Source organism: Malaya genurostris, chromosome 1, assembly GCF_030247185.1.
Source record: "Malaya genurostris strain Urasoe2022 chromosome 1, Malgen_1.1, whole genome shotgun sequence".
Classification (NCBI taxonomy): domain Eukaryota; kingdom Metazoa; phylum Arthropoda; class Insecta; order Diptera; family Culicidae; genus Malaya; species Malaya genurostris.
This window is the reverse complement of record NC_080570.1, coordinates 21,577,072-21,602,476: the sequence shown is the minus strand read 5'-3', so window position 1 is coordinate 21,602,476 and position 25,405 is coordinate 21,577,072. Positions and strand designations below refer to the sequence as shown.

At 41.9% G+C, this 25,405-nt stretch overlaps 1 protein-coding gene across 2 annotated transcripts; it reads left to right on the top strand.

Moving 5' to 3' along the window:
- LOC131434572 (uncharacterized) lies at positions 1-25,162 on the top strand. Of its 2 annotated transcripts, none has more exons than XM_058601414.1 (4): positions 1-462; positions 23,366-23,534; positions 23,596-23,739; positions 23,807-25,162. In XM_058601414.1, exons 1-4 carry the CDS (start codon positions 378-380, stop codon positions 24,099-24,101), a joined length of 693 nt encoding a protein of 230 aa, XP_058457397.1. In that variant the 5' UTR covers positions 1-377; the 3' UTR covers positions 24,102-25,162. The 2 variants fall into 2 exon arrangements, with proteins under 2 accessions (XP_058457397.1, XP_058457406.1); XM_058601423.1 differs by having other exon boundaries at positions 23,810-25,158.
- The last annotated feature ends 243 nt before the right edge of the window (positions 25,163-25,405 follow it).

Sequence of the window (25,405 nt, the reverse complement as noted above, 5' to 3'; positions counted from 1 at the left end):
GTGTTGAGCAGTTCACAGAAAAACCGGTGACAGGTTGCAATTCCAACGTCGAACGTAGGATCGACCATTTGTTGCATCATATTGGTGATAAAACTCTCCGTAGCAGAACTGATGAATCAAGTGAACGATAACTGAAAGGGCAGTAATTCAATACAGGATTCAATTTAGGTTTATTTAGTTGGTTTAGTGCTGCTGACCGGTAGTGCACAAAAACAAGCTTTTTTCCTGTGTTTTGAAAATTGACGTTGCTAATCTAATTGAATGAAAAATGACCGAACAGCTGAACTAGACCGTGTGCAAGTGATTGTAAAATTTGTTTGAATTCGCTTATAAATTGGTGAAGTGAATCTGGCTGACAGGGAGCGAAAAAACGGAAAATGACTGTTGGCACTATTCGCTATCGAGCCAAATCCGCTTTGATGGTGGCCTTTGCAGTTTGTTTCTGCTTAGATTATGTTAAAGGTAATTAAGAAATGGTATCAACAGGTTAGCCCATGTTTCTCGCAAGAAATAGTGTTCGGAGTTGAAAACAAGGGCAGACTATTCGGGAAGTACATACCAAGCTAAAAAAAGATGAAGTCGTTGACCTTAGTTAGTTATTTCACCACGAGTAAAAATTGCAACAGCAGGGAAAAGATCCGTTACCATTATTATGTGATTAACAAATCACGAAAGCAATCATTTTATCTTCTCAAGAAATCATTTTGGACTTATTTTGGAGCAAGGAAAATCCCACTGGAGCTCCGTTATTATAACACTTTCAATTCTATCACCAGCAGGCATAAAATCTCCTCATCGTTTGCCCCAACGGGTTACAAATATCCAAATGAGGCGTTTAGGTTATTACACTACTGACGAATTTCGCGCTAAATCGTATTCAGAGTTGGCAGTATCCTCTCGGATTTTAATGAAACTAGCTGTACATGAAAACTCTGTCACAAAAAAACACTTTGCATATTTTGTTTTTCTACAAATGAACCAGACTGCCATTTGAAAAGGGCCAAACTGTTTTTTTTTCATTTTTGTTAAAATGGCTGTAGTCGAAAAATGACAAATCCTACAAAAAAAAGTATGAGCTGTTTTTACGAATTTAGTCAACTTTTCTAATAAAAACATCCTAGTTTGAGCGAATTCTATAGCTATTTTTTTATATTTATAATAAAAAACGTGATTAATCCACCTAGCAGTGAGATGATACCTTTTTTTATCAATACGCATGTGTTTTTGCATGGATATTCTTAGGTGTTTTAGTTCTCATGACATTATTTTAATTATCGTCGTTTAAAACGGCAAATTGAGATTTTAATCACTCATTACCCTGTAATGCCGAAACTGCAAAACATGTCGAATTTCAATCTTAGCGTGTGACAATCGATTGAACATTCCATGAGATGTCGAAGTAAGTTCCACTTTAGAGTTTTTCGTCATTATTTATGGTACTTCCAGAACCGGTATTCAGGAACTAGCATAACTCGAAATGATTCGAATAGCCATAAATTATTACGCCAAACAATTTACATGGAATTTATAAACTCATCATCTGTAATTCCAGAATCGGATAAAATTCACCAATTTTGTATGGGACCTTAAGTCCTGTAATATCTGTGTTTGAAGGTCTTTTTTGAGAAAATGATTGAGCTTTGAGAATCGATTCGATACTGGAACCGGAATTCTAAAATCGGTGTAGCCGAAATCAGTTAAATTCACCTGAGGAGTGTGTAGACATCTTTGAGAAATTGTAGTGCGAATTAAAATTTGGGGGTACATTCCGAATCCAAAAACGAATACCGCTCAAACTGAAATAAATTTATTTGGTAATCGACTATTCAAATCTGCAAACCCGATAAACCTGATTAATTTATGTGAAATGAACATTTTTATACTAATCACCCTGCATTTTCTAAACCAGAAGTCGGATCTGACTAAAAAGTAAGAGGTTTTATAGGATTTTAAGACCTCTCATTTGAATCATAGATGATTCTTCGATTTCATTTGAATCTTAGATCGGTTCAGCCATCTACGAGAAAAATTAATTGCATTATTTTAATTTCGTTTCACATATCATCCTGTGGTTCCGCAATCAGAAGTCGGATCCAAACGTAATTCAGGAACCTTGTTTGGGAGTATACGACTTTTCATATCTGAGATTGTAGAAAACGGTTTAACCATCTTCGAGAAAATTGAGTGAAATTATTTGTCACACACGCATTTGCTGATCTCGACGAACTGAGTCGTATGGTATATGGAAGTCATGTTCTTCCAGCATTTATTGCTGTAAGTAGTTTAAATCAATATAATTATGGAATTACTTCCAACTCGATAATGCTGGTATCATCTGGTTTACATATGCCATATTCGAAAGATTATGTTGCCAAAAATGAACCGTGCTAAAATCGGTCCGAGGCAAATTGTCATACAAAAGGATGCTGTACACAGTCTTTTTGGTACTTAGAAACAATTATATGTAACAGTATAAAAAATCGTGTTTCATGTTGCTCCCAAGCATTGCTTTTTCATACAGCGCTCAAAATTCCTTCTACTGGAATAAGGCTTACACAAAAATATCGATATCTCCGTTAAAAATGGACGGATTTTAACAATCTATGGCTTGTTGGATAGGTATTACCGAGCGAAATCTAAGTCTGTAAACATATTCTGTTTTCAAGGTCAAATGTAACAGATACTGTCAAAAAAAAAATGAAAATTTTGACATAAAACTTCGTATAACTCAAAAAGTAAACATCCGATCTCAAAACCATTCAATAGCGTTCTGGGTGACGGGGAGACCTTTCATTTGCGACTAGTTTGATCAAAATCGGTCCAGCCATCTCTGAGATCTCGACCTCTTAGTTGACAACACACATACAGACACACACACATACACACACACAGACATTTGCTCATGGGGCAGCAGGGACTATGTCTAAGGGCTTGACGACCCCTCCTCCGGCAACTGCGAGTTGTAGGGCTTGTCTAGGATGCGGTGGGGTTTGGCAGTGGGCTCTGCTAATCCTCTACAAAAAGCTGCATGTATCCGCAAGCAAGTCCTACTAAAGCGATCGTGTGCCGCTCAAAGTGCACAAGCCCAACGGGAGTGCCGACTCGGCACGTTAGGACTAACGCCAGTGAGGTCCTAACTATGGCATACTGGCTACCATACCATCCATGGATACGATACGGTAGATCGGAATATATAGAGAAACTAGGGCTGACAGCTGCGGTATTCTACTCCTTCAGTAAAGCAGGGTGGAACCGGCTTGAAATGGCGAGTAGGCTAATGCCGTAGCTGCCTTCCGTCCCATAAAACCGTGGCAGGCCTTATGGCACGCCGTCTCACTTTCAGCCACCCGGTTGGGATGACTGGGTGGAAGTAGGTTCAGATGCCCTTTTCCTGATTTGCGCTGATCCGGCTCTGAGCGTAAAGCCAACCCTCGCATGGCCTCACTGCACCGCATAGGTAACCATGGGATCATGATAGCGACTACTTTCGGCTGGGTTTGACGGTTGCCATAAGGGGGACCCATATAAAACATGAGTTCTACATCAACAACATCGGCGTCGAGTAAGGAGGTAAACCCTTTCGCAAGAGGGGGTTTGAGGAGATCTCCATCCAGAACGGGTGCGAGAGAGGAGAGCGAGGCAGTAGCTGAGGAGACGAGTGACAGCAATGTCCATGTCAAACCAGCGAACCAGCCTGAGTCCCAGGAGCAAGGGAAGGAAATAATCAAGCCGAGTATGACAGCGGTCATAGATCAACTCGACGCGATTATTGAATTCGCGCAGGAGAAATCCAACATCAGCAAGGAGCTGAAGGCGAACTTGCTGAAGCTACGTAAAGCCGTGAACGTAGCTAAAAGGGACCAAGAGGCGTTGATAGTGCGGCTAGAGGGTGGCGGAAAGTCGGAGAAGTGTTCTCAAACAGAGCCCTTCACCTTCGATACCGACAAAAAACAGGAGGCGGTCGACTATGCGCTCCGGCTCACGATTGAGCGGAATAAACAGCGCCGGAAACGCGCCAGGGATTCTCCAGGCAGTAAACGCCTGACTCCCAAGGCCAAAAGGAGCAAAGACCATGGCGGAAATGATGGGGCGAAGGAACGTGGCGAGGGGCTCAACCCAAACCTCGGCACTCGAACCCCGGATCCGAGCCATGTAAGCGAACCCGGCGAGAATCCATGGGTGAAGGTCGCGAAGAAGAAAAAGGTCCCAAAAGAGGCCGGGCCCATTCCCGCGAGGAAGGCTAGGGACAAAGGAGAGGCTTTGTTGGTTAAGGCCGACAAAGAAAAGTACGCCGATGTGCTCAAGGCCATGCGGAGCGAGGCAAAGCTAGCCGAGCTTGGCAAAGAGGTTCGCAGCATCCGTCGTACGAAGACGGGAGAGATGCTGCTCGAGCTTAAAAAGGGAGCTCAAGGCGGAACGGAGCTTGTTGCGCTTGCCCAACAAGTCCTGGGCGATACGGCCGAAGTTAGAGCCCTACGTAACGAGGTTGCACTCCAGTGCAAACGGTTGGACGAAATCGCCACCGCAGAAGAACTTGCCATGGCCATCAAGGAGCAAGGAGGTGTGGATGTCTTACGGGAATCCATACGCATGAGGAAAGGACCACAGGGCACCCAGATAGCTACATTTAAGCTATCGGCCACGGATGCCAATAAGGTCCTCAAAGTGGGCAGGCTAAAGGTCGGATGGTCGGTATGCCCAGTGACCGCTAACCAACCGCCGGTGGTCGACATGTGCTTCAGGTGTTTCGAACCTGGCCACAAATCGTGGAATTGCAAAGGCCCAGACCGGAGCAACCTCTGCAAGCGTTGCGGCGGCGAGGGGCACAAGGGCACAACGCCACGTTGCATGCTATGCGCGAGCAAGAAGAAGGCCACAAACCACATCATGGGCGGACCTACTTGCTCAACAAGTGGAGGGATCAAAACAGCATGCAAGTAGTACAGCTGAACCTAAATCACTGTGCAGCTGGCCAGCAATTGCTGCACCAGTCAGTGACGGAATGGGGCATTGATGTCGCGATTCTTTCGGATCCCTATCACACACCGGTAGATAACGGGAACTGGGTGTCTGACGAAGCCAAGACGGTGGCGATCTTGACGACTGGTCGATACCCAGTGCAAGAGGTGGTGAAAACACAAGCGGAGGGAGTAGCCATAGCTAAGGTAAACGGAGTTTACTATTGTAGCTGCTACGCACCACCGAGATGGTCAATAGACCAGTTCACTCGGATGGTCGACATGTTGACCGCAGACCTGGTGGGTCGGAAGCCGGTGGTGATAGCCGGAGACTTCAACGCCTGGGCAACGGCTTGGGGCAGCCGCTTCACCAATAGGAGAGGACAGACGTTACTGGAGGCTCTCGCCAAGTTGGACGTCGTGTTAGCGAATGATGGACTGAAAAGTACCTTCCAGCGGAATGGAGTCGAGTCGTTTATCGACCTGACTTTCTGTAGTCCCGGCCTAGCTGGAGATCTTAATTGGAGAGTTGATGATGGCTACACCCATAGCGACCATCTAGCCATTCGCTACACGATCGGCCAATTGGCGAGAAGCACAAGGAGGAGAAATACTCCCAAAACTCTAGCGTGGAAGGTGGCTAACTTCGACCGCGAAACGTTTTGCGCTGCCCTCGAATTAGAGGAGCACAACGCGAACCTGAGAGGGGACGAGTTGGTCGCTATCTTGTCACGGGCGTGTGACGCGACCATGCCTAGAAAGGCTCAACCGAGGACCAATAGACCACCGGTCTACTGGTGGAACGAGCAAATTGCACGCCTTCGCGCATCCTGCCTCAGGGCTAGAAGAAGGATGCAAAGAGCTCGATCAGCGGAGATGAGGATGGAGAGGAACACGGCGTTCAAAGCGGCGAAGCTAGCACTAAACAAGGCCATCAGCGCAAGCAAAAGAGCCTGTTTCGACAAGCTATGCGAGGGAGCCAACTCCAACCCATGGGGCGATGCCTACAGGATGGTGATGGCCAAAACGAGAGGGGCGCTAGCACCCCCTGAACGTAGTCCGGCGAGGTTGAAGGAAATCATAACGGTTCTCTTTCCCCACCACGACACGTCCCCCTGGCAGCCAGCTCCGCTACCAGCGAATGAAGTCGTAAAGGTGACGAACGAGGAGTTGCTCACTGCGGCAAGATCGCTCGATACAAAGAAAGCCCCGGGGCCAGACGGTATCCCGAACGTGGCTCTAAAGGCGGCTATAATGACAAAACCGGACATGTTCAGGGAGGTCATACAGAGATGTCTGGACGAGCGTATGTTCCCAGACATTTGGAAAAGACTAAGGTTGGTACTATTACCGAAACCTGGGAAACCCTCAGGGGATCCTTCGGCGTATAGACCAATCTGTCTGATAGACACTGTGGGTAAGCTCCTTGAGAAAATCATCCTCAACAGGCTAGCCCCCTTCATAGAGGAGGCAGGAGGACTGTCCGGTCAACAGTACGGGTTCCGCACAGGCAGGTCGACGGTGGACGCCATAACATCGGTGGTAACCACGGCGGAGGTAGCTATACAGCGCAAACGACGAGGGATCCGCTACTGTGCGGTAGTAACGCTAGACGTCAAGAACGCGTTCAATAGTGCTTGCTGGGCAGACATTGCTGATTCCCTACTTCGACTAGGAGTACCGGAAGGGCTGTACAAGATTCTGGAAAGCTACTTCCAGAACCGAGTATTGCTCTACGAGACCGACGAAGGCACACGTAGCACTCCAATCACGGCTGGAGTACCACAGGGATCTATCTTGGGCCCGATCCTGTGGAATATAATGTACGATGGAGTACTGAGGTTGAGGCTCCCTCCGGGTGTCAAGATAGTCGGGTTCGCGGACGACGTCACGCTGACAGTCTACGGCGAATCCATCGAAGAGGTCGAACTGAGTGCATCACACTCAATTTGCTTGGTGGAGGACTGGCTGCGTAGCAGGAAACTGCAACTCGCGCACCACAAAACAGAGGTGATGGTGGTAAACAACCGCAAATCGGAACAGGAGGCGCTGGTACATGCTGGAGATTGCGTGATCCCCTCCAAGAGATCACTGAAGCAATTGGGTGTGATGCTAGACGACAAACTCAGTTTCAGCAAGCACGTTGAATACGCCTGCAAGCGCGCATCAACAGCGATCGCGGCGCTCTCCCGTTTGATGGCCAACAGCTCGCCTGTGCGCTCCAGTAAACGAAGGTTACTGGCAGGAGTGGCAGTTTCGATCCTCAGGTACGGCAGCCCGGTATGTGCGTCGGCACTGAATGTGGAACGCAACGCACAGATGCTGGAGAGTACGCATAGACTGATGTGTCTTCGCGTAATCAGTGCATACCGCACTGTATCGAGGGATGCGGCCTGCGTGGTTGCAAGCATGATGCCTATCGGTCTGATAGTGAAGGAAGACGCGGAGCGCTACAGCATGCGAGGAGACAGGAACGCCCGTAGGGCCTCCAAAGCCGCTTCTCTACGCAGATGGCAACAAGAGTGGGACAGCTCAACCAAGGGCAGGTGGACACATCGGCTCATACCTAGGGTCTCGAGCTGGTTAGATAGACCTCACGGAGAAGTGAACTTCGGCCTGACGCAATTCCTCACAGGCCACGGGTGCTTCAGATGGTACCTCCACAGGTTCGGCCACGCGACATCCCCTGTATGTCCTGGCTGCCCAGACGAGATCGAGACGGCTGAACACGTCTTGTTCGCATGTTCCCGTTTCGCGGCTCAAAGGAGTGAGCTACTGGAGGCATGCGGCAGGGACACCACACCGGAAAACCTGATCCAGAGAATGTGCCACTGCGTAGAGAACTGGAACGCAGTGTCGACCGCGGCATCCCAAATTGCGGGCATATTGCAGCGGAAATGGAGTGCGGATCAACGCGTACCGTAGTAGGCTCAAGAGGGATCAGCGAATAAACGTCGGTCCGGGAGAACCTTCTTCGTCGGGAAGCTCCAACCGGAATCACTGGATCGACCCAGGCATCCTCTCGGTCGGGCGTTGACGGGTATCGAAAGCGTCGGTTTCGGGAGGGCCTCCTTCGTCGGGGAACTCTCCGTCGGTGTAGGCTAGATCCTTCGGCGGGGGCTAGTCGAGTAGCCGCCACAACACCGATTCGAGTCGTCGAGGCGCCAGCGAACCGGAAGCCATGCTCCAACCGGAATCGCGGGACCGACCTCGGCACTCCATCGGGTGTCCCGTGTGGTGTAAGAGACTCGGTGTCGGGAGATTCTCCTTCGCCGGGGAAATCTCCGTCGGAGTAGTCTAGATCCTTCGTCGGGGACTAGACGAGTAAATCGTGGTGTAATACCGCTAGGATCGTCAGGGCGCCAGTGAACCGGAAGCTATCATCCAACCGGAATCACTGGACCGACCCAGGCATCCTCTCGGTCGGGCGTTGACGGGAATCGAAAGCGTCGGTTTCGGGAGGGCCTCCTTCGTCGGGGAACTCTCCGTCGGTGTAGGCTAGATCCTTCGGCGGGGGCTAGTCGAGTAGCCGCCACAACATCGATTCGAGTCGTCGAGGCGCCAGCGAACCGGAAGCCATGCTCCAACCGGAATCGCGGGACCGACCTCGGCACTCCATCGGGTGTCCCGTGTGGCGTAAGAGACTCGGTGTCGGGAGATTCTCCTTCGCCGGGGAAATCTCCGTCGGAGTAGTCTAGATCCTTTGTCGGGGACTAGATGAGTAGATCGTCGCGTGATACCGATAGGATCGTCTGAGCGCCAGTGAACCGGAAGCCACGCTCCAACCGGAATCATTGGATCGACTTAGGCATCCTTTCGGTCGGGTCGTAGACGCGTACCGTAAGCGTCGGTTCGGGAGGACTTCCCTCGTCGGGGAACCCTCCGTCGGTGTAGACTAGATCTTTCGGCGGAGACTAGTCGAGTAGTTCCGCGACGTAGCATCAGTTTTGGGTCGTCGAGGCGCCAGTGAACCGGAAGTTACCCTCCAGCCGGCATCACTGGACCGACCTCGTCATCCAACTGGTCGATCCCTCGAGAGCAGGATGCTGATCCCCATTCTGCGTAAAACTGGGAAGGGTGCTGTGAGCACCAATAGCCTTCCACCCCGAAGTAATACCTAGCGGTGGTGCCGGGGAGGTAGGGTTGGAGATCCAAGGTGTTTTAGTGGGTAGTTCCAATCAACAGTTGGGTAGTCCTGTGGAGAGTCCCACACTCCGTGCGTAAATGCATTTCACCTTGTAAAAAAAAAAAAAAAAAAGACATTTGCTCAGTTCGTCGAGCTGAATCGATTGGTATATGACATTCGGCCCTCCGGGCCTCGGAAAATTTTTCGAAAGTTTGAGCGAATTCTATACCTATTTTTTATATATATAAAAAAAGGTAAAAAACAGAAAACCTAAGAAAACTCGATTTTTTATCTTACCTAACCCATGTTAGTCACCCTAATGGAAAAATAAAAAAATACAGGTCTAATATATTACGATGGAGAACGATTGCACCAAATATTACGAGAATCTGAAAGGTCATATATCTTTTTTGTTATGGAATTGCTGAAAACTGATTTTAGTACCTTTTTTATATTCGAAATTCGTATTCAAAATTCTGATAAGAAATTATACTTTAGCAATCAGGAGCAAAACTCGAGATATGAATACTAGTTTTGGATTCTGCAACAAAATTTTAGATCTGAACTCCGAATCATAATATTTTAACTAGCGTTTTAACCAGAATTTATCTCCTGAATTCAGAATTTTATTTGAAAAACTCATTTCCAGAACTCAGGTTCAGAATTCAAAACCTGCATTCGGAAATAAATTTTGGAACTGAGCTCTGTTCCATAATTCAGCTTCGGAGCTCAAGTTCAGAATTCAGTAACTAGATTGGATTCAGAAAATGAGTTCAGTTCTAAGATTCTAGAACTAAATTCGTGATTGGGATTCTTGATCTAGATTTTGTACCTCAAATTTTGCAACTGAATTCGGAGACAGTCATGTTCCGAATTTTGTTGTTTAATTCAGGTTCTGGCGACAAAAAGTACACAACAGTTTCGCTACCCTTTACATTTCGTCTTCGACTCGTCAGTGCAAAGTAGTTCTAATTGAACTGCTTACTGCAAAAACTTGAACAGTTCAATTTGAACAGCTAAGCAGACGTTACAGTTTTTTTATATTGCACCGAAGCGCAATGTCTTTTCTGACGTCCCGAGCGAAACGAATAGGCGACTGAACTGACCGACCACAGATTTTCGTTATTTAGGGGTTTTGCTGAAAGCCGTTTTTGTGTTTCAGGGCACATAACCGATTTCACTATTCTTTACGTTTCGAACTTGAACTGTTCTGCACTGGCGAGTCGAAGACGAAACGCAAAGAATAGTGAAATCGGTTATGTACCCAAAGCACAAAAACCCCTAAATAACTCAACAGTTGTAAACATCGGATGAATTTCAAAAATCGTTTTTTTTTAATTCATTGAAATATTCCCAAAGAACTATGCGAAGCTTTATGCCAAATGTCTTATAATTGAGATGACTCTAAATCTCGAAGTTTCTAAAGACATTTGGCAACAAAAAAGAGAATCGGAAATCTCAAAATTTGTTCAAATTCCAAAGAGTCGATTTTAAAACAATTTTTTTATATGACACTAGATCTCCACGTTTCATGCAATTTCTATTACATTTTTTCGATTTCGGAAATCTCCAGTTCTAGAGTCGAGTTTTTTCAAAAATTTTTTTTCAAATTTTGGATCTCGATTTAGGAAAACAATTTTTTTTAAATTCCGAAGTTTTCCTTTTCTGTAAATGTCATGTACCACCTTCTATGGTTAAAACCTTTTACATGGTATAACAACTTAGAAAAGAACAACTCACCAAAAATAAAATAACTACTTCCGTGTCAATGTGTGGTTTAAAGTATTTCTATGACAGATGTGTTGTGGACGATTACCATTTAAGTTAAGTGTAATTTGCATTATGGAAAATTTCATGTCCGCCATTTCGATGTTCTACCGTTGCATTTATTAACGTCAAATAAATTTTAGAATACAAACAAAGAAGAAATACGACTGATTAACTTTCAGAACGCTTGCACTAGTTTTGGCGCAACGTAGCTAATTTGTACCAAAATGAGGATGAATCACAAAAAAAAATTTTTTGGTTCTAAAAGGTTATTGCGCATTTTATACTCGTTTAGACTCCTGCGAAAAAAGCATTGGCACAGTCCGTTTCCCGCAGTACACACATACAAATAAATCCAGTATATGAAAACTAGTGATGCCACCTTTGCAGATATATATCTAAATTTACAGATTTCTGAATAACGCCGCAGAGATTTAAGGATTGTACTTATTATCAAATGTTAAATGAACATTTTTGAAGTTTACACCTTTAGAGCATTTAACTTTCATTTCTGCACGATAAAATGCGATAATTTGTTCACTGTCACTGCAACAATTTGTTTGCACAAACTGAAAATTTAACCTGGCATCCCTGATGTGCACGGCATATGGCATTTATACTAATATTAGGGTGTGAGTCTAAACATTCATTACATTGGTAATATAATATTTATTTTTATCTATTTCATTGCATTCACGATGAAAATGAAAGCGCATTTTTTTTTTATTCTGAAAAAACCTCAATATCGTAAATAAAATCTATATATTATGGAAATCATCCGAGTAATCTTAATGTTGATCGTAAAGCAGATTTTGAAACTTTCTTGAATTTTGAATCATTTCGAAATAGATTGAACGCAGGGGTAAGGAATGTATCGAAAATAAGCTATCCACATCAAGGGGAGGACGCTTAGAACAACGTGCCAATCACACTTTAACACAATGCATTGGTGCATTTATCAATATTGGCATTGGTGCATTTATCAATCACAGTTGCGGCACACTGAGGGCTCAGTAGTCTACATTTGTTTGACGAATGAATAAATAAATAAATAGTTTTGACAAGTAGCTGTTTCATGGGGCACAGATCGGCACACTTAGACTTACAGTATATCACTGACTGTCAGCTTTCGTTTGTTTACTTGTTTGTGTGGTTGAAATTTTGCGTTTTCAAAATGTCGCGTATTGAAAAGGAAGTGAAAATTAACGTTCTGGACACATGGCTAAGCAAGAAGGGTATTACTATGCGAAAATTGGCGAAGCGGTTTGGAATTCATCATGTCAGTGTTAAAACCATCATTAATAAGTTTGGGAACACTATTCTTTGGATGAGCTGCCAGGAAGAGGCCGAAACCCCGGTTCTTCCAACCCGAAACTGGACCAGAAAGTGGAATTTCGGTTAAGAAAGAAAAAAAAAATAAATGCCAATACGTGATTTGGCCAAAAAAGCAGAAACGAGTGTCGGAATGATCTAGCGTATCTATCAAGAGGCGAAATCAACTACAAGAAGCAGAAAATCTCGAAACAAAGTGGGTCCGGAAATTGTATTCACGTCTTTTGCAGTGTCCAGATGCATGCGTTTTGATAAACGATGAGACTTATGTAAAAGAAGACTCAAAAACCCTTCCAGGTCCACAATACTTTACTGTTGTCGTTGGGGAGAATGTGAGCGATGCGGACAGGTCGATTCAAGTGGAGAAATTCGGTCGAAAAGTATTGGTATGGCAAGCAATATGTTCCTGTGGTTTGAAGTCAACCATTTTTTACGCTACCGGAACTATAAATGCAGAAATCTATCGATCTGAGAGTCTCCAGAAGAGATTGCTGCCTTTATATAAGAAGCATAGTACACCTCCACTGTTTTGGCCGGATTTAGCGTCGGCTGACTGTGCCAAAACCACGCACAATTGGCTTGCGGAAAAGGGTATAAATATCAATCCACCAAATTGCCCTCAGCTTCGACCCATCGAACGTTACTGGGTAATCTTCAAGAAGACTGATAAGGCAGCTGAGAACATGCAAGAGTTCAAAAAAATTTGGGCTAAGGGTCCAAAATATGCGATGCAACACTTATTTGGAACTGGATAAAAAGCGTTCGATCAAAGGTTCGAAAATTCGTGAAAGAATGACTTAAATTTCATCCCGTTTTCATCATGCTCAAGTTAAACCTCATACAATTAAGGATCAATTTTTAGTTTGAATAAAATATCGTTTTTTATCATAATTTGAAAAAAAAACTTTTCAGAAAAATGAAATAAAGTGTGTTCGTCTTCATTGTGTTTGTTGAAAAGTTGAAATCACTACGGCTCTGGTCTTTCCAATGCTTCAAAATCAACGGTTTACGACACTGAAGATGTGTGCCGAGTTTCACCCAAATCGGACTATGTGAAGTCTGATGATTTTTTAACCAATTTCCGGAACTGTTCATCTAAGACATTTGATTTCTTGAAGATCCGTACCTTCTTCAACCGGCATTGAAATCCCGAGACACCGGCGCTATCGTGAAACCAAAGCTTTTCAATAAACTTTTGTTTCACTTTCTCAGTTTGTTTCTCACTTCTGAACACCATCCATGGTATTGTATTAGGATACGAAGCAAATTTGTGTGAGTAAACAAGTGTTGTAAAAATCACTTTTCGAAACACATTTCTTACCGGGTGATATTTTTCTACTGGCTCTGTTTACAAACCCATCACCTAGCGATGCTCATTTTTTTTCTTTTATTCGTAATTCTCAATACACACATCGAGCGTCATTTGAAACTACACAGTAAAAAATTAGGACATTTGGCTCTATTTATGAAAATGTAATTCGTTAAATGACTGAATTTTACAACGAAGACGTAAATCTGTGTCAAACTTACCGCGTCTTTCACGTAAAATTGAATGTCATTGGTAATTTTTTGATGCTCGGTCTTAGAAGCGGTAAATTCACACGATTTTTTCTAAGCGTGTAGTCTCGAAAAGGCCACGATTGTTTCTACCGATGTTCCACCGATTGTGGCTGATGAAACAAAAACTGATGTGATGCACTCTGAAAACACACACAAAAAAAAAGAAAATATTTGTTCGTTTTTCACCACATCATCGTCTTTGCTGCTCTGCTACTCTGTTCTGTTCTGTCTCGGTTCTAAATGGAAATATGGCTGAATAGGAAAGGCAACCACGCGCGTTCCGGAATGTCGTCCGCGTTGGTACATACCGGGGTCGATTTTCCGGGGTTTAGCACGTTGTCATTGTGGCAAACCGGGGTAGAAAAGCGAACCCAAAGTCGTAGTGGTGGCGAGTCAACAGAAGAAAGAGAAGAAGGGGAAAAAACAAAGTTCCTTGTGCATTAGATTTATGAAGAAGACCGCCCGGAGGCGTCTATCACTTTCGGGATCTGGTGATACCACCGTTGTCACACACATAGCTCGGTCGGACGAAAGGAAAACCGGGAGACCGAGTATTCTCGCGGAATCTTTTTTTGTTATTTTGAGGTTATTTTCCATTCTCGCGCGGATGACAAAATGTCACAATGCTTCTTTTGTTTATGCTTACTTGAAAGGATACGACAGTTGACGTCATGCGATATTCGATCTTTTGGGTACACTTTCGGTAGCACAGGTCCCGAACCGGAAAATGGCATAGGTCACGTGGTCTCGTAACTTCTGCGCTCCAGCACTTTAAGTACTAATTCATGACCATTCATTTTCTTCCAGTCAGTCCCTAATCGAAACAGCATAAGTGAAGACAATTTTTGCAATTACCTTCCAATCATACAGGCGTGACATTGCGCACCAACCCCGTTTCACCCTGACAAAACCCAATTGCCGTGTGTTGTTCCGCATATCTAACTGTGACTGCTCCGGGAAGTACATTTGCCTGTTGGTTGTAAGACCCAGTTGATTCACAGTCAGTGATAAGAGGCGCGGGAAATTATCATCTGTTTGGCCTGGTTGGGTGGCCAGGCGACTGCCTCTTTCTCTCTCTCCTAAATGGGGGATTGCGGTTTTTCCATCTGCAAACATCACTTGCAACAGGTCGCCGTGGGCTTTGAGGTGAAACCGACTTCGACGCCCGGCCGTTTTTCTTCTGTGTTTGTTTTCTGGTACGTATCCGACATTAGGGGGAAAGCTAATGTGTTTCTCTCTGCCACTGCTCGGTATTTGTTTGGAACAGGCGATTGCGAGATATGCGTAGTGTATGAAGAGTTCGCTTCCGTAAAAGATCGATCGTAGTCAATGTAGGGTTAACTGTGATCGTTATCGCTAATTAGCGTAGTTAGATATCGCCACTTATCACAGACTTTATCTAAATATTGTCTATCGTCAAGTTCCGATCCGATTCCGAGCATGAAACGATCAAAATCAAATAGTAGTTATAGTTAATCAGTCATTCAGTCTCAATCTGTCACGTGCATCGATGAAAATCGCTTTCCTTTGTGGTATCAATGTCCGGGGACTTTTAGAACTCGGAAGCTTAACGATTGTACATCAGGCATGGAAACGACATCTTAGCAAAAAAACATGTTAAAATGTTGCTCACGTATCGTGAAAAACCGAACTACTCGCACGAGTCCGAGTTAACGAAATTCAGTTTACTTTCGTGTTTGAGGACTTTCAGAACTCGGAAGCTTAAAGATTGTACATCAGGCGTGTAAACGACAACTGAGCAAAAACAAAAGGAACATTTTCAAATTTTGCTCTCGCATTGGAAAAATGCGAACTACTCGCACACCGAATTAACGAAATTCAGTATACATTCATGTTTGAGAGTGGTATAGAGAAAAAATCCATCCCTTCGTCTAGATTATTAACAGCTACCTGAACAACTATTATATGGGACCATCTGGCAGGTCCCTACAGCCCACTAGTGGGCATTAGATCATTTTTAGTGGGTAGTAAACATAAAATTGACAACAGATCGCAAATTGGGGGCTTCGCCAGTTAAAAAAAATTTCCTGAGATCCTGAGGCCCTGAGTAAATGAGGAAAACTTGTCAAATACAATCCAGGACCAAGCCAATCTATTAGTTGTAAGAATGATGTGATCAGTAAATCATTGAAATCTTGTGAGATTTGTGAGTCAGAAAATGAAAGTGAGAAGATGAATACTTAAGTGGTGTTACGGCCAAAAATTGGTCAAATAAGAATGACTGTAAATAGTTTAAATGTTCCATTAGAAATTCATATCATGTCTATAGTCCAAATTGAATTCATACAAAATACAGAAATGAAATTCAGGTCCAGGTTCAGAATCCTAATGGTCAGAATGGTTTTCAGAATTCGAGTCCAAAATCTTGTTCAGAATTTTAAGGTCAGATCCAGAATTCAGATTCATGTTCGAATCCTGCTTCCCGGTTCAGAATTTAGATAGATTCAGATCTAAAATTTCTGTCAGGAATTCAGACCCACAATCTAGGCCTAGGATCAGAACTTGTCTCCAAAACACACGAAAACTTATGTATTCCTGTCAGAAGTTCAGGTCTACAACCCAGGTCCGAAACGCAGACCTAGAATTCGGATCCGGATTCTCGCTCAAGAAGCCAGGTCCATGCTCTAAAACTAGGTTCAGAATTCAGGTGAAGAGTCGAGGTTCAGGATCTAGTTTCAGGTTCAAACACTCTGTCGGGAGCTGATCCGGGGTCAGAATTCTGGCCCAGAACCAAAGTCCAAGTCTAGGTTAAAAATTAAATTCCAGAACCAAGTGGCAGAATTCAGGTTCAGGTAAAAATCTCTGTCAAGAGTTTTGGTCCAGAATCAGAGTTGAAGTCCCAATTTTAAGTTCAGAATTCAGATTCAGCACTCGGATCACAAATTCATGTTCAGAGGTTAGGTCAAGTTACTCAATTCAGAACCAGGTTCTGAGTTTCAATTATAGTACGGAATCCTGGTTTGGAATTCAGATCTTGGCTTAGAATCCATGTACAGAATCCAGATTCAGATTCAGAATCCAAATTTTGCTGCAGTATCTCTGTCAAATTTTTCGAGTAAGAATCATGTTTGGAATCCAGAATCCAGCTCCAGATTTAGACCCAAAATCTTCATCGAGAGTTCAAGCCAAGGAATCAGGTTCAGGTTTAGAATCCAAGCTCAGTATCCAAGTGCAGATTTCTGCCACAGGCTCAGAATCTCTGTCAGAATTCTGGTTTAAATACCATGTCCAGATTCAGTATTCAGATCCAGAAACTTATCGGATATACAACTCCAGGTTTCTGGTTCAGAATCTAGGTCTAGGTTTAGAATCTCTGTCAATAATTTAGATTCAGGCTTTAAAGTGAGAGATCCTAGGGTACTCAGATTCAAAACCCAATCCAGGTTCACAGTTCAAGTGCAAAATAGGATCAAAGTTTAGTTTCGGAAACTCTGTCAGAAGTTGGCGCAGAATCCAGGTCCAGAATCTAGGTTAAGGTCTCTGTTAGGAGTTCAGATTCAAAGTTTTTCTAACAATTATAGAACCAAATACTAACAAATGTAAAAAAACACAGTCATGTACCTCTTTATCACCAAAACTTCATTTTTGTATTAATTTCCCCTGGAAAAAGTCGACGCTAATAAACTGTTTGGCCTCAAATAATTCTCCATTACTTAACAAAAAGACGGTCTGAAATTATGAAAATGATGGAATCCAAAAACTGGCGTCATAAGCTTTCAGATACAGTTTCAAATCCGTCCGCAACCTTCTCCAATCCAAGAAGATCGTTCTGCCATCTGAACTACTGTGGATGTTATGATACACAACGCAGAAGACTTCCGGCTAGAAAAGAACTTGGTATTTGATCTGACTGTGCACGGTCGGTTGAGTTCACATTTTAGTCGATTCCCTCTGTGATCCAATTTCGCACTCAAACACTTCATTCCTCTACCAGTCGATCTCACTTAATGCCTCCGGTTGAGCAATCATATGTGAGGCTTTGTTGTTGTTTTGCTTACCCAACGTTTGACAGAAGGGTCTTGAATTAACAATTAATTTGTACCCCGTTGGGATTGGGAAGCAAATTTTTTTTTGTATCATTCCTATCTATTTTATATTTAAATCTCGAGGTCTACTTGGTGGACAGTAGAACGAATAATATATTTCAAATGGGCATTCGACCACTGGTTTATACGATGCAAAGGGAAGCGATATTTTTTTTGCATGACGTAAATCCTCCCTATACCGATCGAAGCAGAATTGCTACTAAATGTGTAATTCGAAAAGTAAACAACGACCGAAACCGTCGACCGTGCGAGAGAAATCAAACGGATGACATCATGATGGTACGCTGTGATTGGCTCGTAAAAACATCGGCTCGGTATAGTGAAGGAGAGGCATTTATAATGCCAGCACCTTGTTTTTCACTGTATTAATTATGAACAATTTTGTGTAACTAAGCAGCATTCGTGGGAAGTTTTAGTTTTCTGTTTTATTTGTGGATGTTTATGATGATAATGCCTCAACTGATAAATCATGTCGGGAACGGTTTCGACGTTTCAAGAATAAAGATGTCAGCGTTGAAGATAGGTCCGTATCAGGCGCGTATCCGTAATATTTTTTTTATTTTCGGAGGAGGTTTCAGAACAAGGTGATTATTTTCCATACGCATGGAAATGTGTACATAATTACTTGAAAATGGAATTGACTTTAAAAATGAAATTGACAATCACATTCGCAGTTGGCAGAATTTCCTCAGATTTGAATGAAACTTTCTGGACATGTAGACTTTGTCCTAAAATGTTAATAGTTGAAAACTGACAAAAGCTACATAAAAGTATACTAGTGATTTTCACAAAAGCTGTCAAATTTTTCCATAAAAATACTGCAAAAGGAAAGAAACATAACCTACTTTGGGACATAGTTTCGTTAAACTCGAAAGGATTGTTTTTTTTTGTAAATTGGCTTTAAATTTTGAAAACCGATTTTTTTCCAGTGTAGTATTCGAATAGACGAATATCGCGCATAATCGTATTCGGAGTTAGCAGCATATAGACTTTATCACAAAAAGCCACTTTGTTTACCTTAATTTTCCAAAATTGATCTAGATTATCCTTTGGAAAGGACTAGACATTTTTACCAATTTTTTGAAAATAATTGAGTAGAAAAATTACAAATTCTACAAAAATTGTTGTGCTTTGGACGTTCACAAAATAAGTCTTATTTATGAATGAAAGTACTGGTAATCGAATTTAACACTGAAAAAATCGACCTGGAAAATTGTAAGTCAAATTACGAAAAAAAAACCCTTCTTAATCCACCTAGTGGTGTGATAATGCCTTTCTCTACTTTCATAACAGTCTCATGAAAATATGTTTCATACTTTTATTAAATAAATTTAAGTACTAATTTTGACACCAATAGATTCAGATTGATTCGAGTAGTTCACAAAAGCATGCTTAAATGTTTATGTCACACAGTCAGCATCATTTTTCCAAACTAGTGCTTGACATTTGCGTTGCCTATTTGTATGAGAACAGTGATGCTAATCTAAAATACCTTTCTATAGAGAAAGGCAAAAAGCCTTCTTAGTCCACTTAGTGGTATTTTCATATATCTTGAAAAATCACCATAGGGGGGAGTACATGAAATTTTCGAAATCGAAAAAAAAAATTTTGATGCTAAAAGGCTGAAAATTGCATGAAACGTCGAGATTTAGTGTCATCTCGAAAAAAAAGTTCCAGAAAGTTGATATTTTCAAAAAAAATTTTTTTTTGAGATGACACTAAATTTCGATGTTTTATGCAGTTTTAAGAGTTTTGGCATTAAAAAAAAAATTCGATTTTGGAAATTTCATGTACTCCCCCCTATGGTGCTTTTTCAAGATCGAAAATTGTCAAACCTTTACCACCGGGCAGCACCACTTAAGCATGTCCGATTTAGGTTAAATTTTGCATGAAGGCTTTTTTCGAGGTGCTTAAACTTTTGAGCACTAAAACTTAACGAAAATTGAGGTGATCCCAAAATTTTGGCACCCTTATATATATGAGAGCGGTAAAAATCAACGTGTTTTGTCGGTTACGTCACTTATACCATCATATATCTGGAACCAAAAGTCACAACCATTTGATCTTCGAACTTGATCAATGGCCCGACAGTAGCTTTCAAACGAGCCCAAGTTTGTTAAAATCGGTTCAGCCATTTCTGAGAAAATTGAGCGCGTTCAAATATCTTCTAAAAGTGCACACACACACATACACACAGACATTTTCCGATCTCGTCGAACTGAGTCGAATGGTATATAACACTATGGGTCTCCGAGGCTCCGTTCGAAAGTCGGTTTTTCCAGCAATTCTAATACCTTTCTATAGAGAAAGGCAAAACGTCATTCTTTATTTGAATGAAGTTTTGTCCAAACATCGATAATTATGCTCCCTACCGATCTTCCATACAATGCAAGATGGACGTTGAAAGGAAAAAAGTTTTTCTAACAAAAACTTTTTTCTTATTCAGCACTGATACTTTCTGCAAATATCTGCCAACTAGCAATAGGGTATTCGGTAAAATTATCTCACAAATCCAGGATTCATTGGAATACTGGATGATTGTGACTTTCAGTTTAGTTTAGTTTTTAATAAAAAGACACTTGATAAAAAATTCAGTTCGGACAAGAAATATTTGTTGTTAAAAATGTTTAGCTCTTTTCAAAAGACAGTCTGAATCAATTTTGGGAACACAAAGTATGAAAAATGACTTTTTGGGACAACAAATCGAGTTAAAATAGTTATAGAGAAAAGTTTTCAAAACATAATTATAAGTTTCGGGAGGGGTTTGAACCCCTAAAAACCTCCTTGTATACGCGCCTGGTCTGATAATAATACTTTCTGGTATTCTTACAAGCATTGACTGGAGCAAAATTCTTGACTATGGCGATGTTAGTCTTGCAGCTCAAACATTTTCCAACGTTCTGATCTATGCTATTCACCAATTAGCAAGCCTCCCGAGCAAGTACCGTGGCAAACCTCAGAACTACGGCGGTTGAAAAGCTTGAAAAGGATTGCAATTCAAAACTACCTGGAAATCAACAAAATTTTCAAATAGACGTTGCCTACTATTTACGCAGTGTGCAGAGAAACCTACAGTCTAATCCAAAATCGTTCTGAAAGCACGTTCACGAGCAAAGGAAGAAGTCAGATCTAGTAAGCAGGGAATTCAGAATTTTCCTACCATGCAGGGAATTTGTGAAATTTTCATGTGAAAATTCTTTGAAATATTTTCTAGAGAAATCTTAACACCGTACCATCCAGGTGGCACTTGTTGTTCCCCCTTTATTTTTTTTATAAAAAGTGTTTTTTTAAGAGCTTGCTGATTTAAAATTTAAATAAAACACATGCCAAATTATGAAATGGCCAATTTTTTTTTATTTGGTAAATAATTTCTTGGTACTTAACATTTGAATATGATTTCGGGCAAATGGCTATTTTTCACAAACGTCATTCAGGATGTCCAATTTTCAAACACTTTTTCAAGCATTTGAAGGCGTATTTTAGCAAATACACCGTTGAATATTGGTTTCCAAAGCATAAATCCACATAAACCGATGACTTCACGTATTGCCACAAAAAAAAAATAATCGTGTGGCGTCAAATTACACGAACGGGAATGTCACTTCACCGGTTTATTTCTCGAAATAATGTTGTCATTTAAATGTTCTTTCAATAAGTCGATTGTTTCGGCCCCAGTATGACAAGTGGTACCATGTTGAAATCACATTTCGTCCTCATCCATATCTGGAAGATTTTGGAACAAAAAATTTACCAACAATTTTCAAAAGAAATAAGGACCGATGATTCCAACAGCCCATAGACCGCACCAAAAAGTGCACTTATCATTCTTGTCCAAAAGAGTGAATGTTGACCGATTTTTTTTTTAAAATTACGTTCTGTATGATTGTCTCAGGTGGACAATTCTGTGCACTATAAAATTCGCGAAGTGCTCTATAAACAATTTCAATTGAACATTGGTTTTGAAAACTAATTTCCGCGATTTGGAAGTGTTTTTTCCTGCAGTTAACCTAGTTATGATGATTTGCCAAACAATACTGAGTAGCAGCGCTGCCAACTATACCGATTTCTCGGTATTTATACCGATTTTTGGAATCGATACAGGAATACAGATATGCTCTCTCAAAATACCGATATTTCAATTTTCATACAGATAAATACCGATTTTCAGTTTTTGTGTTGGATTCCATAGGGGGGTAAACCAGGTCGAGCGACCTTTTTTTTTTGGTAGCGCAAAATCAGTTTCCGCACTAAATCGATGTTTGATTTTTCGAGAAAAATATTGTACAGATAGATTTTTCCGCCAAACACAGATTTTTGAAAAAAAAACAGTTGACAGCACTGCTGAGTAGAGACGTCACTTTACACTGTCAAAACAACTTTCAGACAATAGAGTAGTCCCTATTAAAAACTAAACCTCCTGAAAAACACCCTTTACGTAAACAAACATTGTCATAGTTACGACGCATGTAGCGATTCGACGCTTGTTGTTTTGTTGTTAATAATCATACGGCAACTGACGGTGAACCGAAGGGTCGTATTTGAATGGTACATGAAAAATCATAGACCATTCCATCTTGATTTGGCATTCGCTAAAAATGGAGGCTTGTTTGAATATTTTTTTCTGTTCTCTACGATTAGAATTTGAAGATTAAAACAAAAGCATAATCGGCTTAAACATATTTGAAAAACTTTTCATCGTTACTTATCGGTTTAGGTGCGACTGTATTTAGTTAGTTTTCTGCCATTTGTATATAGTAACCATAATTGCGTAGTTAAACTGGAAATGGAAATGAAATTTAACTCAGTTCTGCTATCAGCGATACCATTCTGCTGTTTACTCGTTTGGAGTACTTCGATCAACACTTTACTGATAATCCTATTAAATTGTGTTGGTGATTGTTCCACACACAACACAAACCGAAGGCAGATAACGACTTCTCCGATAAATTGTACATTAACGCCCTTATTCTGAATAACGTCGTATCGTTTTTTCGCTCGTATTTCATTTGTATTCCCCATAACGCTAGCAAAATCAAAGGTAGCTATGATTCGATCGAACCACATTCGATCGAAAAATCAATACGTCGTTATTCAGAATAAGGGCGTAAATCTCGATCATTTTATGAGTGTTTAAAGATAAATTAATTGTTCCAATATGAGTCGAAGACAAAAAGTAAAGAAAATGATAATGGTTATGTGTCAAACGCAAATCACAGTAGGCTTCGAAGGAACAGATAATTTTTGACAGTCATAGAAAAAGCAGTGAATTGCACGCTTGTTGTCTGTGTCTGCAAAGAAAAGTTTTCATATTACATTTTTTGTGGATTTTGACCACGTGTGCAAAAAAAATCAAAACCGTAATCGAGCCATCAAAATGTTTGACAACCAAAGTGAAACCTGCGGGAAGATCTACAATAAAATTTAATTTGGGAATTGCGGTTATTCCCAAACCGCACCACACGAAAATAGTACGCACCAGTCACAACGAAAGTAATCAACTTTCTTCTCTGTCTCTGTCTCTCTCTCAATCGGTATTCTTCCGCCATACCCTCCAGGCGGTTGCCTTAGCTACGGTCACTCCTGCTGGGGAGGACATGGCAAACGGTCCGGTCCACCTGGACGTGCAGTTGCAGTCCGAACAATTCCGGCCCCGCCAGTTTCATCGCCCGATTTACTGTGGCCCAACATCGAGCAAAGTGACCAAACAGCAGCAGGGAATAATGGGTGAGAAAACGTTTCGGTATTTTTGTTTTGTTTAAACTTCTAAACACCTGATTCATCGTAGGGGTGTCTTCGAGATACCAGCCGGCTCCGTTTACTACCAACCGAGGATTAGAGCGTTCCGATTTCGGCCGGAAGATGTAATGAACCTACCTGAAGTCGATGTGGCAGATGCATCTTCATTGGCCTCGGACGAAAATTATGCGGAGTGAGTAAATATTGAAAAAAAATTGATTAAACGATACTCTAATTCATGATTTCATTTTTTTTCTCAGCAGATCTACAAAATCGACCATTGAAGACACCGGAAGGGTCGTTGAATCGGAGTTTCAAAAAAGCCCCAACAACCGAGAGGACCATTTACGGTCGGAGCTACAGCGCCGCAAAGTGATGGCCGCTCTGCTGGCGACCGCAACTGGAACCGAACCGGGCGATTTGGATGAGAACAGCTACGAACGACTTTTTCTGAACCCCGGTGTCGGTGCCGGGCTGCGGGAACCTAATCATAACAAACTGCTGAAACTGTTGGGACTTAACGCCCAAGTACGGAAGTACGGTCGAAGCTCGTAAAGAGTTCGCGAGCTGGATCAAGATACTGACACATGATTTTTTTTGTTTTACACTTTCGAGTGGGTGGAAAGTTTATAATCGTTATTGCTGTCGTAGATTCAGTAACACATCATATTAACAGTACGTGCCGATGCCAGTGCTGCCCATCGTTAGGCTGGAAGCTGGGCAGGACTCGCTTGCACGCCGAGGCATTTCTTCTATTCAGGATTTGGGATGATTCAGCGGATGATCTCATCATACTTCCTAACTTATAACACACGATTATTGCTATTCGAACAAACGTAAGGTTAATGCAATTTGTTGATGAAAAAAATTGAGTGCTTGTATATAGGCTTTTTTTAGTTGATAAGAATCTGAGCCTTCGTCGTCATTTTTTTTATTTGCCTTCGAAATCCCTATCGAAAAGAGGGGGCAAAGACCTATGATTGAAGTTAGGGATATGCTGTTGCATATCATACGAACAACTCTAAGCCAGACTCTGGTAATTTTCCTCTATTGGTCCCGTAAGAGTAGTTGAAGATTAATTGAACTCATGTGTTTCTGATGCATCATCTTGAGAAGAAAAAAAATGCTGCGTTGAAACAAGCATCATGACAAGGATTTTAATTAGGATGTACTGCTGTTACCTCACTCATATCATTTTCCAGGGCACAATTCCCGATAATGCAACAGATTGTACATGCTACAGGGGTTATCGGAAGACTACGAATCGATCGAAAATTATCTTCCAATAACCGAACTTCTGTGAAAATTGATTGTCGTGAAAACTAACTGTTTCCTGCTCCACGTTTGATTTTAGGAGATTTCAATTCGCACGGAATGATGTGGGGTTCCGTTTACAATGATAGCAGATCATCTCTAATATATAATATTTGCGACAATTTTAGCATGACGGTACTAAATATGGGTAGCATGACACGGATCCCAAGACCTCCTGCACGTCCAAGTGCATTAGATTTATCTCTTTGTTCGACTTCAATTCGACTAGATTGCACCTGGAAAGTATTTCCTGATTTACATGGTAGCGATCATTTACCAATCATCATCTCAATTACCAGTAACAAAGGCATTGCTAATTCAGTTAATATTCCATATGATTTGACAAAAAATATTGACTGGATTAAATACCAAAGTAATATTTCAAGTGTCTTAACTTCAATGGAAGAGCTCCCCCCACTTGAAGAATATGACTTCCTCGTTTGTTCGATTCTGGAGGCCGCAGAACAAGCCCAAACCAAACGATTTCTTGGTCCATCGTCTAACAGAAGGCCTCCAAACCCTTGGTGGGACAAAGAGTGTTCAGA